The 13,021-nt window shown below is 38.9% G+C and overlaps 1 protein-coding gene across 1 annotated transcript in view; it reads left to right on the top strand.

Annotated features, from left to right (window-relative positions):
• The window catches only part of LOC113151386 (spermatid perinuclear RNA-binding protein-like), a 65,577-nt gene extending 59,953 nt beyond the window's left edge, over window positions 1-5,624 (top strand). The window contains exon 18 of the mRNA XM_026344358.1: window positions 1,573-5,624. Coding sequence (XP_026200143.1) covers window positions 1,573-1,661 — 89 coding nt within the window. The 3' untranslated portion in view covers window positions 1,662-5,624. The remainder of the gene's footprint in view (window positions 1-1,572) is intronic.
• The last annotated feature ends 7,397 nt before the right edge of the window (window positions 5,625-13,021 follow it).

Raw genomic sequence — 13,021 nt, 5'->3', positions numbered from 1 at the left:
GATGTTAAATGTCCAAGTTTACAGTTGCTGTTGATTGTGAGCTGTTCTGTGTTAAATTAAATGACTTTCTTTTCAGAGAGAGATTTTATTCTGACCTGTTTGTAGGTAATATTCTTTTTAAATAAATGAATATTTTTTGTCAACAGCTGAGTAACTGTGGTTCGTAATGTCTACAACACATTTGCTGTTTTCATATCCTGTAGCTTTATTACAGTATTTGTGAAATATTACGTTACAGTATGTTTGCATGACTCTACAAACGAAGTGGTTTTATTTTACTTATTTACTGTTAATCAACCTCATTCTTTTTCATTATCTTTGGAATCTGAGACAGGAATATTTTTTTTCACCTAAAAGGATGACTTGAAGAGTTAGAGCATCTGATTTTTTATAGCTGTGGCTTTTGTTCATATCATATTATAACATCATACTCACCATTGCGGAGATCTGAAAAATTTGTTGACATGAATCAAGAGAGACGATCGGACAGGTTGGCATCTTAATTTCCAGCTTAGTGAAACTTTCCTGGAACAGGAAAAGAAAACAAAGGCAGATGTTGAATTATTTCCCCAAACGGATCAAGTTCTGTCCAGCTGTGCACAGTTTTCCTGCGTAATTAGAGATTATTACCAACATATCAGGTGAGCTGCAAGGGATTGAGGTTCAGTTACTACATTACTGTTACTAATCCCAGTAATCTACAGTTACTTTGACGGCTACTCCATAGTCTGTAAATCCTCCTGAACTGTAGCGTTGCCCGTTTCTTAAATGCAGTGTCTTGTTTGTGTTGAATACAAAAGGTCCATTTTGTGGAGTAATTCGAATACTTTACTACTTTTTTCGCTGAATAATGTTTAAGGAGTGATTACAGTTAAGGTATTAAGCATACCCAGCACCACACACACACTTCTTCAGTTTGACTTGATCCACAGGACAGACGGATCCTCCGACTGCTCGAGTTTCTTGATCTGTCGATATTTGTTGTTGCTGTGTGACCATGTTTACCAAGTCAGATTAATTACCTGAATAATAATGTTATTGATAGAACTAATGGGCAGGCTGTTTATTTCTGCTAAAGTAATTAGGTTCATGGGTTTATGGAATCATCGTGTTAGTTGTGAAACCAGAATGAGGTCAGTAAGGGGGAGAAATCTGTTGACTGCAGCACATATATGCAGATTTGACCAGATTAAAACTGTGCATGAATGTCCTGGGGTCCTGTGAGCATGAACACATGCTAACTGACGGCCCCAGCCGGCCGTTAACAGTAGCTGCTGTGCTAAAGAGTCTTGCAACAGAGCTGCTGCAGTCCCCGCTGTCCCTGATAGACTGTGCTGAATCTACTTATTCCCCCTGACCTTTAAGAATTCTGGCTCCTAGAAAGTTTAGGCCTCCTGAGAGCAATAACAGCTACAATAGATTCTGTAATCTGCTTTGAATCAGCAAGTGCAGCTTTCGGTGATCATGCGGCTGAAGCATTTCACACATTCATCCTCATTTTTCACTTCAAAATAAAAATATTAATATTATTGAGGATTTGTGCTCCTGTTAACCCTGGTCTCCTGTCTGTAGGCGGTCTGTACATCGACAGTGCCTATTACCAGCCGCAGACCATAGCCACACCTATCATCATCCACCTGGGCCCTCAGGATCTTTTCTGACCCTGCCGACGCACCGGGACCAGACTCGACCTCCCGTTTAATCCTTCACCCTTATTAAACTGTCGGCACCTCTCTATTACCGCAGCTCTGCTCCCCCCGCCGGGTTTCTCCTCCTTCACAGGACACAGCAGCAATATTGAAAGCAATATGGAGGACAAAACACCTCGGGCAACACTCTGCCAAGTCCAGGTTGAGTTTTAGTGAGGCAGAGGCTGCGGCAGAGACTTTGTTCGACCCAGCTCGCACAGAAAATGTCAATAATACACAAAGCAATACTTCTTCTGCCTTGGGAAATCCCACCGTGTTCAAAGCAACTTGTTTTTTTAGTCAAGATGCAGAACTCAAGCAGACCATCAGCACTGGAACTTTCACAACAATGTAAATATACTATTTACTACTGTATATATGAATGTGTGTGAGTTTTGAATATATAATATATAAATATATATATATAAACATGTTAATATGTAAAACCCAACAACAGGTACAGAAACATTTATAATATATCTCTGGCTGTAAATAGCGTAGTGACTGAAGTAGGTTTGTATTTAAAGCTCTCTCATATACAACATTTAGAAACATGAAGTATTAAATACATTTTGCTAAATGTCTATAACACTGTATTGGTATGCTGATGTATGTAATCCCAAATTAAACTTTATTGCATATACAGTATTAAGCTAAATAGGAATTTTTCAGTATAAACACTAAAACAAATACCATAACATCTGCTGGGTTTTGGCTTCACTGAGTGGTTCCCAGCTGCAGTACCTCAGGCTTGTGCCTCATGTTTTACATACATAGTCTGCGGATACTCTAGAAAGCGCCCGGTTTTACAACACTCACCTAATTGTCTCATAGACTCTGCCAGCTGGTCCGAGTCAAACATCCAGTTCTGTTCTTTTAAAGACCAGATCAATAAATGACGTCCTCGTTCAGACATGGGTAAAATTTTAAATCATTAACATTTGTCTTTTTAGTTTTTATCCATAATTAATGTCGACAATACCAAGTTCATTTATTACTTTGAAAACACTGAGCTCACTGAAGAGTCACTATCTTTGTTTATATTGAGAAGAAATCGTCCTCCACAATAGAAACTGACTGAACTTCTACTTTGTGAGGATTGAACCCGATGGTTTTTGACTGTGATCACATAGAAGGTTCTGAGAGGAAACAGATTCAGAAATTAGGTGTGCGTGTGATAAAATCATCTAGGCTGCTTCCTGGGGTTCAGACTCTGCAGAGTGTTACACGAAGATACGTCTACCGCCTGACCTTTTTGTCTAAACTGAATCATTTTCCCATTTGAGAGGAAAAGTCTGGGAACCACTGGTTTAAATTGTTGTAGATGCTCCTGAGAGTAAAACGTGCAGGAGTTTAGAAACTTAGCTTTTCTGATATTTATGGATGAAAGCCTTTATCACAGTATTTTATAGCACTAACATTATTTATTGCAATATAGTAAAATGTACAAAAAATTAACTGAGAAACAAATGTTTGTCCATTTCAGTTAATAATCCAACAAGTTAAGTTCCTTTGTTACATGGATGCAAAAATCAAATAGTGGAGCTCCATACGCAACACTGGAGACAAAGGTCTACACCAGTGAGTAGACTCAGATCTAGTGTCCGAGTAGTTTGTTCTTGTTAACACGTCACAAAGAGGCTAAAACATCTAGTCGAGAACCCACTACTGTAGTTTATTCCTCTGTGCCACAAACACATCAGTGTTCATCACACTCAGCTCAGAGCAGACAAACCCAACACTAGAGAGGTGTTTTCAAGGTGAACTAGCTAGCTTAAATTTGGTGATGTGACACCTGCACTATCACCAATGGGAAGATGAAGAAGAAAGAATTCAATTTCAAATTCTAAAGATCAGATATTTAAAGATTATTGATTTAAACTGACAAATATCCACAACAGCAAACCAACAATAAACATGATCACACAGACTGGGCTGTCCTACCTCCACCAGGTGATTTTTATTCAATTCACTAAATAGAAATAACTGTTGTTAAATCTGTGTGCACTGAGATAAAACTCATCTGAAACCAGCACATCATAGGCAACTCACTAACTTTACACGTGTAGACTTCCTAAATGCAGTGAAAACTCCTGTTTACTGAGAACAGTGTTGATCACTCTGTTTGAACCTCCGCTCTCTAGAAAGACAGAACAAAGAAACCCCATATGTGAAAATGCAAAACAGAGGCTAAAGCTCGAGTGTGTAGATGTGTCTGACACTAACTGAATAAAGCAGCTGGAAGAGAAGCCTGAACTTTCCTATGAGAGAATTCATATTACTGCAAAGAAACGGGAGAAACTATTAACCTGCTTTTAAGGGTTCATGGGAATTAAAAAAACAAAAAGCACATGACTGTTCGGAAATGTGCAACAGCACATGAGAATAAATAAAAGAAAAGTTTTATGATACGATACCAGATTTAATAACTGTTCTTGGTGCATTGTTCTTTGATGAAGCCTGACTGGAAAGCACAAATGTCCAACAGAATACTCAACTCAGGATCTTTCAAACCATAAAACAACAAACCGCATTACTACAGACTACCTGTTGCTTCTGTTCTGGAGATGACGCCATGCTTTGACAGGAGGCGAGCAATATTTTACATACTCAGTGTAATGTCCTGAACCGTTTACTGCAACGGTTGATTCACGTTTGGCAAAAAAACAGAAAACAGTTGTTCTCAACATGGGGACAGGGTCGCAGGTTAGATGTTAGAGGCCACAATATCCCTAAAAGACTGTTTCAGCTACATGTTTTGAGAGTTCTCAAAACTCTCTGATGTTAAAGATCACAAGGAGACGTTTCTTTGCTTCAGAACGATATGAATGTCTTCATTTAAGAATTAAATTCAAGATCAATACTTTCAGCTTCTACATTTGCCTTGAACTTTGTACATGTGAATAATGTAAAGTCTCTGATTGTATGGAAGATCATCACTGACAAAAATACACCCACTGCACAAACCTGTGCTGTAATCTGCAGTAGTACAGAGTAGTGCACAAGGATACTGGGAAACCACACATGTTCAGAACTTGATAGTCAGTTTATAATTTTGCAGGTTTGATAAAATCTAAATGCAAAAGAGGCAACAAACAATTTAAAACTCACAAAATAAGAATAATGTGAAAAGCTATATTCACTGTTTCCTAATTTCTGCTTCTTTAACGAATTATCAAAACCACCTAAACACATTATCTGTCAAATGACAGAAAAGTTATTATGAATAAATGAATAAATAAACGTCTGTAATGACTTTCAGTATGCTTATTGCTCAGTTATGGTTTGTTCTCACTTGTGGTAGTTTTGTCAGTTTTGAACTTCAGTGCGATGATTTCTGCAAAGCACCAACAGTTTGCTGATCTGTCTGGCTTCTCTTGTCTTTACTGTGTGAAATCACAAATGCTTTGCAATTAATGGAAACTTGGAAATTAAAAAAAAATGTAACAGGAAAACAACGTTGAGAAATGTGTGTGGTGTTTGTTCCTCACCTCTTCAGCGGGGCGGGTTTTCCTCCAGTTGCACTCAGCTGCTGCGGAGCTAATTACATCTGAGCAGAATAAGAGAGTGAAAGAAACGTCTGATTACACACTGAGAGAATCAAACAGCAGCCCGAAATAAGACATTGAACCTAGCTTTTCATTTGAAGAGCGGTGGCTTTTAATGAGACGACAAGTGTAGGAAGGCTGTTTGTAACTCTGCAGGAAGCTTATTTGGTCTCAAGTAGCTCACTGATGTTCACCTCGGTGCTGCATGACGTGCAGCAGCACAGGCGACTAAAAACTGACATTTTCAATCTCTGCTGGATGAAAACCAGTAGCACTTACTGTCCATGTAACGCCCAGTTTATTTCTCATGACAGAAGAAAACAAGTGTTGATGTTTTTACCTGGAATATTTATTAATGTCTATTAAATAAACAGCTTCTTCTAAAGCAGTCGTTTGTTCCGCCTCAAATATTCTTTTTATGTTGTTTCCTGAAATGTTGTTAGTGTCAGGTAACAACATGTAAGTCCATTTTAGTCTATTTTAATATAGGTGGCACTCTTCAGCCAATAAAACCTAACTACAACGACAAGTAACAAGAAACTTAAATAGTCTCTGCAGAGCCAAGCACCAGTCACATTATCAACAAAGTACTACTGTGGTATAGGACGTACCCTCACTGACAAATGTTAGTTTCGTTCTAATACGCTCTTATTCCTATTTCAAGACTGAAAAAGTTGCACTTTTCTCATCGTGTTGTTTCCTGTGGAGAGTTGTTCTCTGTTGTTTTGGGGAAAAAATACAACAGAGACAGCGGGACGCCTCTGTGTGAGATCAAATCAGTGGATAGGATGTTTGGTGTTTGAGTTTTGTGAGGCAGAAGCATGCGAGTGCAGACAGCGAGGATGGTATCAGATGGAGGTCCAGATCCTGCTGGTATTTTTAGCGGTGAGAAAGAAGCCAGAAGGTGTTGGATTACGCAACATAGGCACATGCCGCCCTCACTGATGGCTGATGGTTTGTCATCTTATATCAGCACTCGGGACTATGATGCAGTACATCGTACTGTAAATGCACTTCAGTTGCAGTTGATTCACCTTTGTAGACCAACGCAACAACACTGACATCAGCTCAGGGTGAACAGAGATCCTTATAAAAAGAACTATACACAACTAAAATGCATAATATAATGAGGATATGCTCATAATTAAGATAATTGGTCTGTTGCAAACATGTTAGACTCTCTACTAACAACATCTAGAAACACTGACACCGTCCCTGAGCTCATTGGAACAGTCCTGTGCTGACATCAATACTTAATTCTTTGTGGAAAGATGACCATGTAGCTCGCATTCAGCGCACAATTTAAAAGCCAGCCCCTGTGATGGTATGGGGGTGCATCACTGTACACGGCCCCATTTCTACTGGAGGTTTTAGAGGAACATGCAGCCATCAAGATGACGTCTTTTTTGGGAAGGGCTTGCTTTACATTCTGCATGTATTACAAAAGCACGGCTCACTAGTAAAAGAGTCCGGTCCACAGTCCAGTGCTGCCCCCCAGTGACAACATTTGGCACCTTATGAAGAGAAATGAGACCCTGAGCTGTTGAGCAGATAAAATCTTATATCAAGACAGGAAGGTTTTAAACGTGTCCAGGGTGTAGCTGACTGAACCTTAACAGGAGAAGCTGTTCAGATAATAGATGAATGATTTGAAAATCATTTTTATTTACATTTTATAGTTACCCAGCATTTTCTTTGGAAGCTGTTTTATATCAGCTTTAAACTAAATTATTTTTTTCATTTCATGTTTTTGCTTATTTAAGCTAATTTTAAATTAAGTTTCTCCTAATATCCAACGTATTATAAAATATTAAGTCATGTATAAGCCCTAAAACTATACAGACTTCTAAAATACATAAAACAAGCGTATTAAGTCTCTACTCAGACTTCAATAAGACACTGATAAGACCGGAGACGCTGCACAACTCAACACATCTGACTCCACAAAGAAGAAACGTGAGAGCAAGAGTAATGAACAGAAGACGAGGTTCTGCTGTGAAGTTACAGCATCCCCTACTGGTGGAGTTTTGTTTAAGCTCAGCAGACGCAACCTTTTTCCACTGGGCTCGTGGTTTTCTTCAAAATGTGATGTTTCATTAATTCAGATATTAAAATAGGTATGACATCACCACTGTCGGAGGCCTCAAGGAAACACAGTCCAACGTCATAACCCCAAAATAAATGCTGCAGTCAGGTGCTCAGCAACTTGCAAACATATTTATCCCCTGAAAGTTGCTCACAACCGCTCAGCAAATGCTCTGAAATGTATAAATCACATTGAACACTGATTGTTTTGTTCGTCTGCATCATAATCTTTACCCATTATCGTTAAAATCCTCATCTGTCTGCTAAAGTTTTGTCCTCTCCTCTACCTTTGCCTTTCTCTGCCGTTTGTTGTCAGCGATCTAAATCTATGTAGGTGGACACAGATTTAGAGAAAGAGGAAGAAGACAGTAAAGATACGAAGGACGGAAAATAGTGAAGGAGGAAAACAGGCAACATGTGAACTATGATGTGGAAGAAACACAGGAAAAGCCAAGAAAAGCAGGAGGAGGGAAGTAGAAAGGTTACAGGCAGAAAGTAATAACAGAAGGCAGAGTGCGGAAGAAAGGAAAGAAAAGAAATGTAAAACAGAGGGAAGCAGGTGAGGAAGAAAGATTTTATGAGGCAGCAACGAAGGGAAGAAGGAAAATGATGGATGAGGAGGGAAAAAATCTGTAAAAAGGAAAAATAAACTAGGAGAAGAATGAAAAGGGGGAGAGGGAGGAGTTGAAAAAGAAAAGAAACATACATCAACTACAACATGGAAACAACCAAGATGTCAGAAGCAAATCTTTTATTCCAAGGTTAATGTCACACAAGCACCTAACCATCCACAGAACGCCAAAGAAAACATCATTCAGACCAAACTGCCCTGTGGTTGGTACTGAACCCTTCATACTGTGAACTGGCACTTTGGAGATGCTCTGATCCCGCCTGCCGTCGAGTTGCTTCGATCTCTACGCTGCCCATTTCTCCTGCTTCATCAACATCACACAAATCACCTTTAAGAACTGACCAACAAGTGCCATCATTACGAGATAATCAGTGTTATTCACTTCCACTGCTGGTGGCTTCAATGTTGTGGCTCGATGTTTGGAGGACAAACCCCGTCCTCGTTGTTAAAGCCAATGCTTTGTTAAACCACCAAGTGGCAGCAAACTTCTCTCTGAAAGTCTGAACTGAGCCCAGTTGTAGCAGCAGAAACACAGCATTAAGAAAATGCTGCACTGAAATGTGCAAATGTGTTATTGTCTCCAAATCTCAAAATTAAAGGTACTACAGTTTTTATTTTAAGTTAAGTAAGTATTTTAAGTGTCGGAGCTGCAGTGCGGCTCTGGTTTGTCTGTGTTGCTGCTGCTGCACCTAAAGATCATGAGACAAACTGATAACAGAGCTGCTGTCTCTCTCCTCAACACTGGGCTGTATTGTAGTGAAGCAGCTGGAGGCTAATCCATCCATGCAGAGCATAAAATCATAGTGAAACTCTTTTAAACTCGTAACTCGAATTATTAAAATCCACTGAGGAAAAATATAATATTTACATTTCTAATAGTATTTCTGGTTTCTCACGCTGATCAGATTTAAATTGAATCTCTGAAATACAATTACAGTATATAAAACATTAGTTTTATATACTGTTTTATATACTACTAATGACAAAAGATGAACTTAATCACAAAACACTGTCAAACCCTAGACTTTTAACAAGGTCATTTTTGCAGATTTCTGTATGAGACATTTTCAGAAAACCTAAGCAAATATCAAGCAAAATATTTTTTTTGACAGTCATCAACAACTTTGGTTGTGGTTCTTTTATTTACTGCTCACCACATCCATCAATACCACGCTTTTTTCCCCAAAATAAACATACAACACCCTGCTCCGATAATAATATATTTAAGATGCCAGTTAATTTTCACTTCAATCACTGCAAAAATATTTAAAAAAACCCAGATGTAGGCAGCAGCTCTGAAAGCTAAAGTGATGGTTTTTCACTATGAAAGAAATGTGGTCATTGGAAGAATCTAAAGTAGGATTCAACACATTAAAAACACAGCGTCTGATCAAGAAGTGAAGCTTCTGTTTCCCTAACAAGCACCAGGAAGATTTTAGCCTGAAATATTAACGCAACCTTCACCACTGCAAGTGAGCCTCAACAGTTCAATTCCCTTTAATGACAGAAAATACTATACGATTTAATTGATATACCCTACACAAACTCAGGCTGCAGTCACATGCAGTCACCAGCAGCTGGTTAGTGAAGTGGTAACATCACCACCTCCCATGTGGGAGACTGGGGTTTAAATCCTAGCTGTGGCTTACCTCCAGTAAGGGTCCTTAGGCAAGACCTCCTCATGCTCTCATTGTACCTGTATGTAAATGTATATTTGTATTTAAATTAAAAGGTATGTATTGTCAATATCCTCCCACTTTAGTCTCTGATTCCATTTGATGTAATTAACCAGTTTTATACTGACATTTAAATTGTAATTAAAGCATTAAAGTTGGTTAGTTAGTTAAATGTAAAGCTAGTAAGCTAATAATTTAGTTATTAAAGTTTTATAGCAGAACAGTAATCAGGTAATTGGATGAATAATGCAGAGTCTCCGACACAACGTGCCACATCGACCAATCAGGTACATGCAACTGCACAGCTTGTTCCTACAAAGTGACTGAGCTGATTTTGTCCTCCAGGATGATTAATACAATTAACCCCCCCCCCCACCACCACACCCACACACCCACACACACCATAGTGGTCCATGGATTACACTCCTGCTGTTTTCAGTGATTAATTAGCTGCTGGTTCCATTAATAATGCTGTGTTTGTGAGCAGCAGAGAAGCTGAATAATAGATTGATCCCTGACTCTGCTGCTGCTTTTAGGGAGGGAGGGGCATGTATAAGAGAATAGCAAACGAATGATGAAGGAAGAGACGAAGAAAGGTCAAAAGAAGTCATTCCATTTTCTATTTACTGTGAAAACAATACATTTAACACTACAAACAAGTTTTGTTTTATAATTCATTAATTATTCTGCTTTTCGAGACAATTCTTCTGTGATTGGATTTCGTGATAACGTTGTTCATAAATGACAGAATCTATTTCTGGAAGTAAAGGATGATTCTGTAAATATAAACATTAGATTTTATCTGTAAGACTGGTCAGAGTGTTGACACAGTCGCGTTTGATATGATGGCTATCCAATGTAAACTGCTTTCTTTCACAGTGCTGACTGTGTTTAGTCATTGCTGGTTGATGTTGCCTGAAGACAAAACTAATCCTGGTAATATTGTTACACAACAGCTAAAGCACTAAAAGAATAAAGACCAGACTGTATAACCTATCGTCATATGACCTGTGGTGTGCGTCTCTGATAAATCTAATAGCCTAGGTGACACATCCTGCAGTCAAACACACAAAACTGCAGTCAGCAAAGGACCTTTTCATATTCTGCCAGATCACAAAGAGCACGGGATCTCTCACTGTATCAGATCTTCACACGCCTGGTTCTAAATCTCAGAATGTGTTTAAATCTCAGAAATGTGTGGGCACAGTTTAGTTCATTGAGGAAAATGGGGAAATGTTGCATCTTCCCCGGTGTGCTGTTGGAGGAGTATCTGTGAGTCAGAGGACCTAAGATCACCTGCTGAAATATAGGGATGGAATAAGTCTGTCAAAACATACTGGAGCAGAGCCACACAAGGCCGTACTCACCAATAAAAGTGCCTTAGTATTAATACTGTAAGCTACAGGGAGCCAAGGCCACAACGCTGGGACAGAAATAGTACTAAATCACTTCTTTGCCAGAGTTACCAGCCTTTCAGCAGCATTCTGAATAAGCTGCAACCTGTTAATCACTAGGCAGACCTGTTAAAAGAAGGGTATAATAGTCGAGTCTACTCGCCATAAAAGCATGGGTGAGTGATATTTGCCAGTTAGTGCGAAACACAAAGTACAGTTGTGCAATGTCTTATGTTTTACAGGTGTAAGTATTGGATAGATATTTTAACCCAATGATGTGTTGACACAAGAGTATGTTCAAATAATAAAGTAATTTGCAGTAAGACCACTGTTTGTTTTTTAACACTAAACTAAACTTTATGTTTAAGGAGATTCAACTATTAACTGTTTAGTACATGATAATAGTAAAAAAACATGTTTGACTTGGATTTGAGTTTATTGTTACAGTGTGCAGAGCTGCAGCAGACAAGCAACCGACTGTTTCACGATACTCCACTCTCAGGGGAGAAAAATATTGGCGTTACTGGAAATGAAGTTTATTTGTTGAACGTGCTCTTGTGTCAGATAATTGAGAGGAGTGTTGGGTTCGAAGGTCCCGAAGTCTTTGAAAATCATTCCGCAACACTACATGCTCCTGTAAACGCTCAGAAAAGGAAAACAAACCGTGGAGCGGTTAATGTGATTTCACTGTAGAAAAGAGCAGCGTGGAGGGAATTTGGATGGTGCTGAGTGTTATTACAACATTTATTTAATTCAATCCAAAGTGAAAACAGCTTTGTTAGCTTGACAGCTGCAGACTATTTCTGCCAAAGCCGCACAACAAATCTCATTTGTCGAGCTTGACAGAAGGAATGTAAGTTTAACAGTGATGAAGAGACTCTCGTTATTAACTGTGGACAAACCCTTAAAGGGCAAATGTCCCGGCTATTTTTGGCTCTGTGCTTCCTGCAGTTGTTAATTTGCGTTTGTATTGGTAGAGTCATAACCGATATAATCGACTGTTTACTCCCACGTGTAGCTGCACTGAAAGGAGAATGTTTCTATACAACTAAACAAATGCGTGTGTTGTATTTGAAGTTTAAGATAATGAGATAACGTTAACGTCTGGTAACATGTTCCCTCCATCTTACTCTGTTCTGATTGACGACCTTGTGGAGGGCTTCCTGTGGGCTGAACCATGATCAAATCAGTGGTACCACCCTGATCCATCCCCAGCTGCGGGTGCTGTCACCGCACACGGTGGAGAAGGGAAACAACCTTAACGGCAAAAAATACAACAGGAATGTTTCAATTAGTGATCTAATTTAATAAAGAAGTGTTTTCTTGCCTAGACCTAACCACACGAGTCAAACTAATGACTATGGTGTGGCAGCTTTGCCGTTTGTAGACCTGCCATACATCTACACTCCTTGTGACTTGTTTCCATTAATACACGTAACATGTTAACTCTCACTCAGTGTCACATCTTGCATTAGAACATAATCAATCCAGTGAGTACGTTCCCTGCAAAAACACGATCATGTTTGCAGGGAATGAGTATAAAAGCATTAAAGAACACGTTAAACCTCTCTTCCAGAAGTAGTCAGTTACTCTGTACAAGCCACATCTACAGATCAAAGGATTACTGTTTTAATTGGAGTAACTCATCTGAAGAAGTGGTCTTTAGAAACCACATCACCCACACCAAAGCCCCCAAAACTCACCTTGTCCATCTGCTTCACAGAAATTCAGAAAGATATGTTTTACACTACTTAATTTCTTTGGCAGTTAACAAATAACATTTAAAATACAACTTCAACAAACATTTGACTTCCCAGTTGTATATGAAATGGATAAAATTAGATCTAACACACCCAGCTACATAACTAAAATAATACAATACAACACAAGGGTGCTAGCTATTAGTATCACATACAGAGTACAGTACACTGTCAGAGTCCGTTTTGCCCACACTGTAAGTCATCTAACTAATAAAATGATCTAAAACAAAATGTTCCAT

This window comes from Anabas testudineus, chromosome 9, assembly GCF_900324465.2.
Source record: "Anabas testudineus chromosome 9, fAnaTes1.2, whole genome shotgun sequence".
NCBI classification, from domain to species: domain Eukaryota; kingdom Metazoa; phylum Chordata; class Actinopteri; order Anabantiformes; family Anabantidae; genus Anabas; species Anabas testudineus.
The sequence above is the reverse complement of the archived record's forward strand: the minus strand, read 5'-3'. Positions and strand labels throughout refer to the sequence as shown.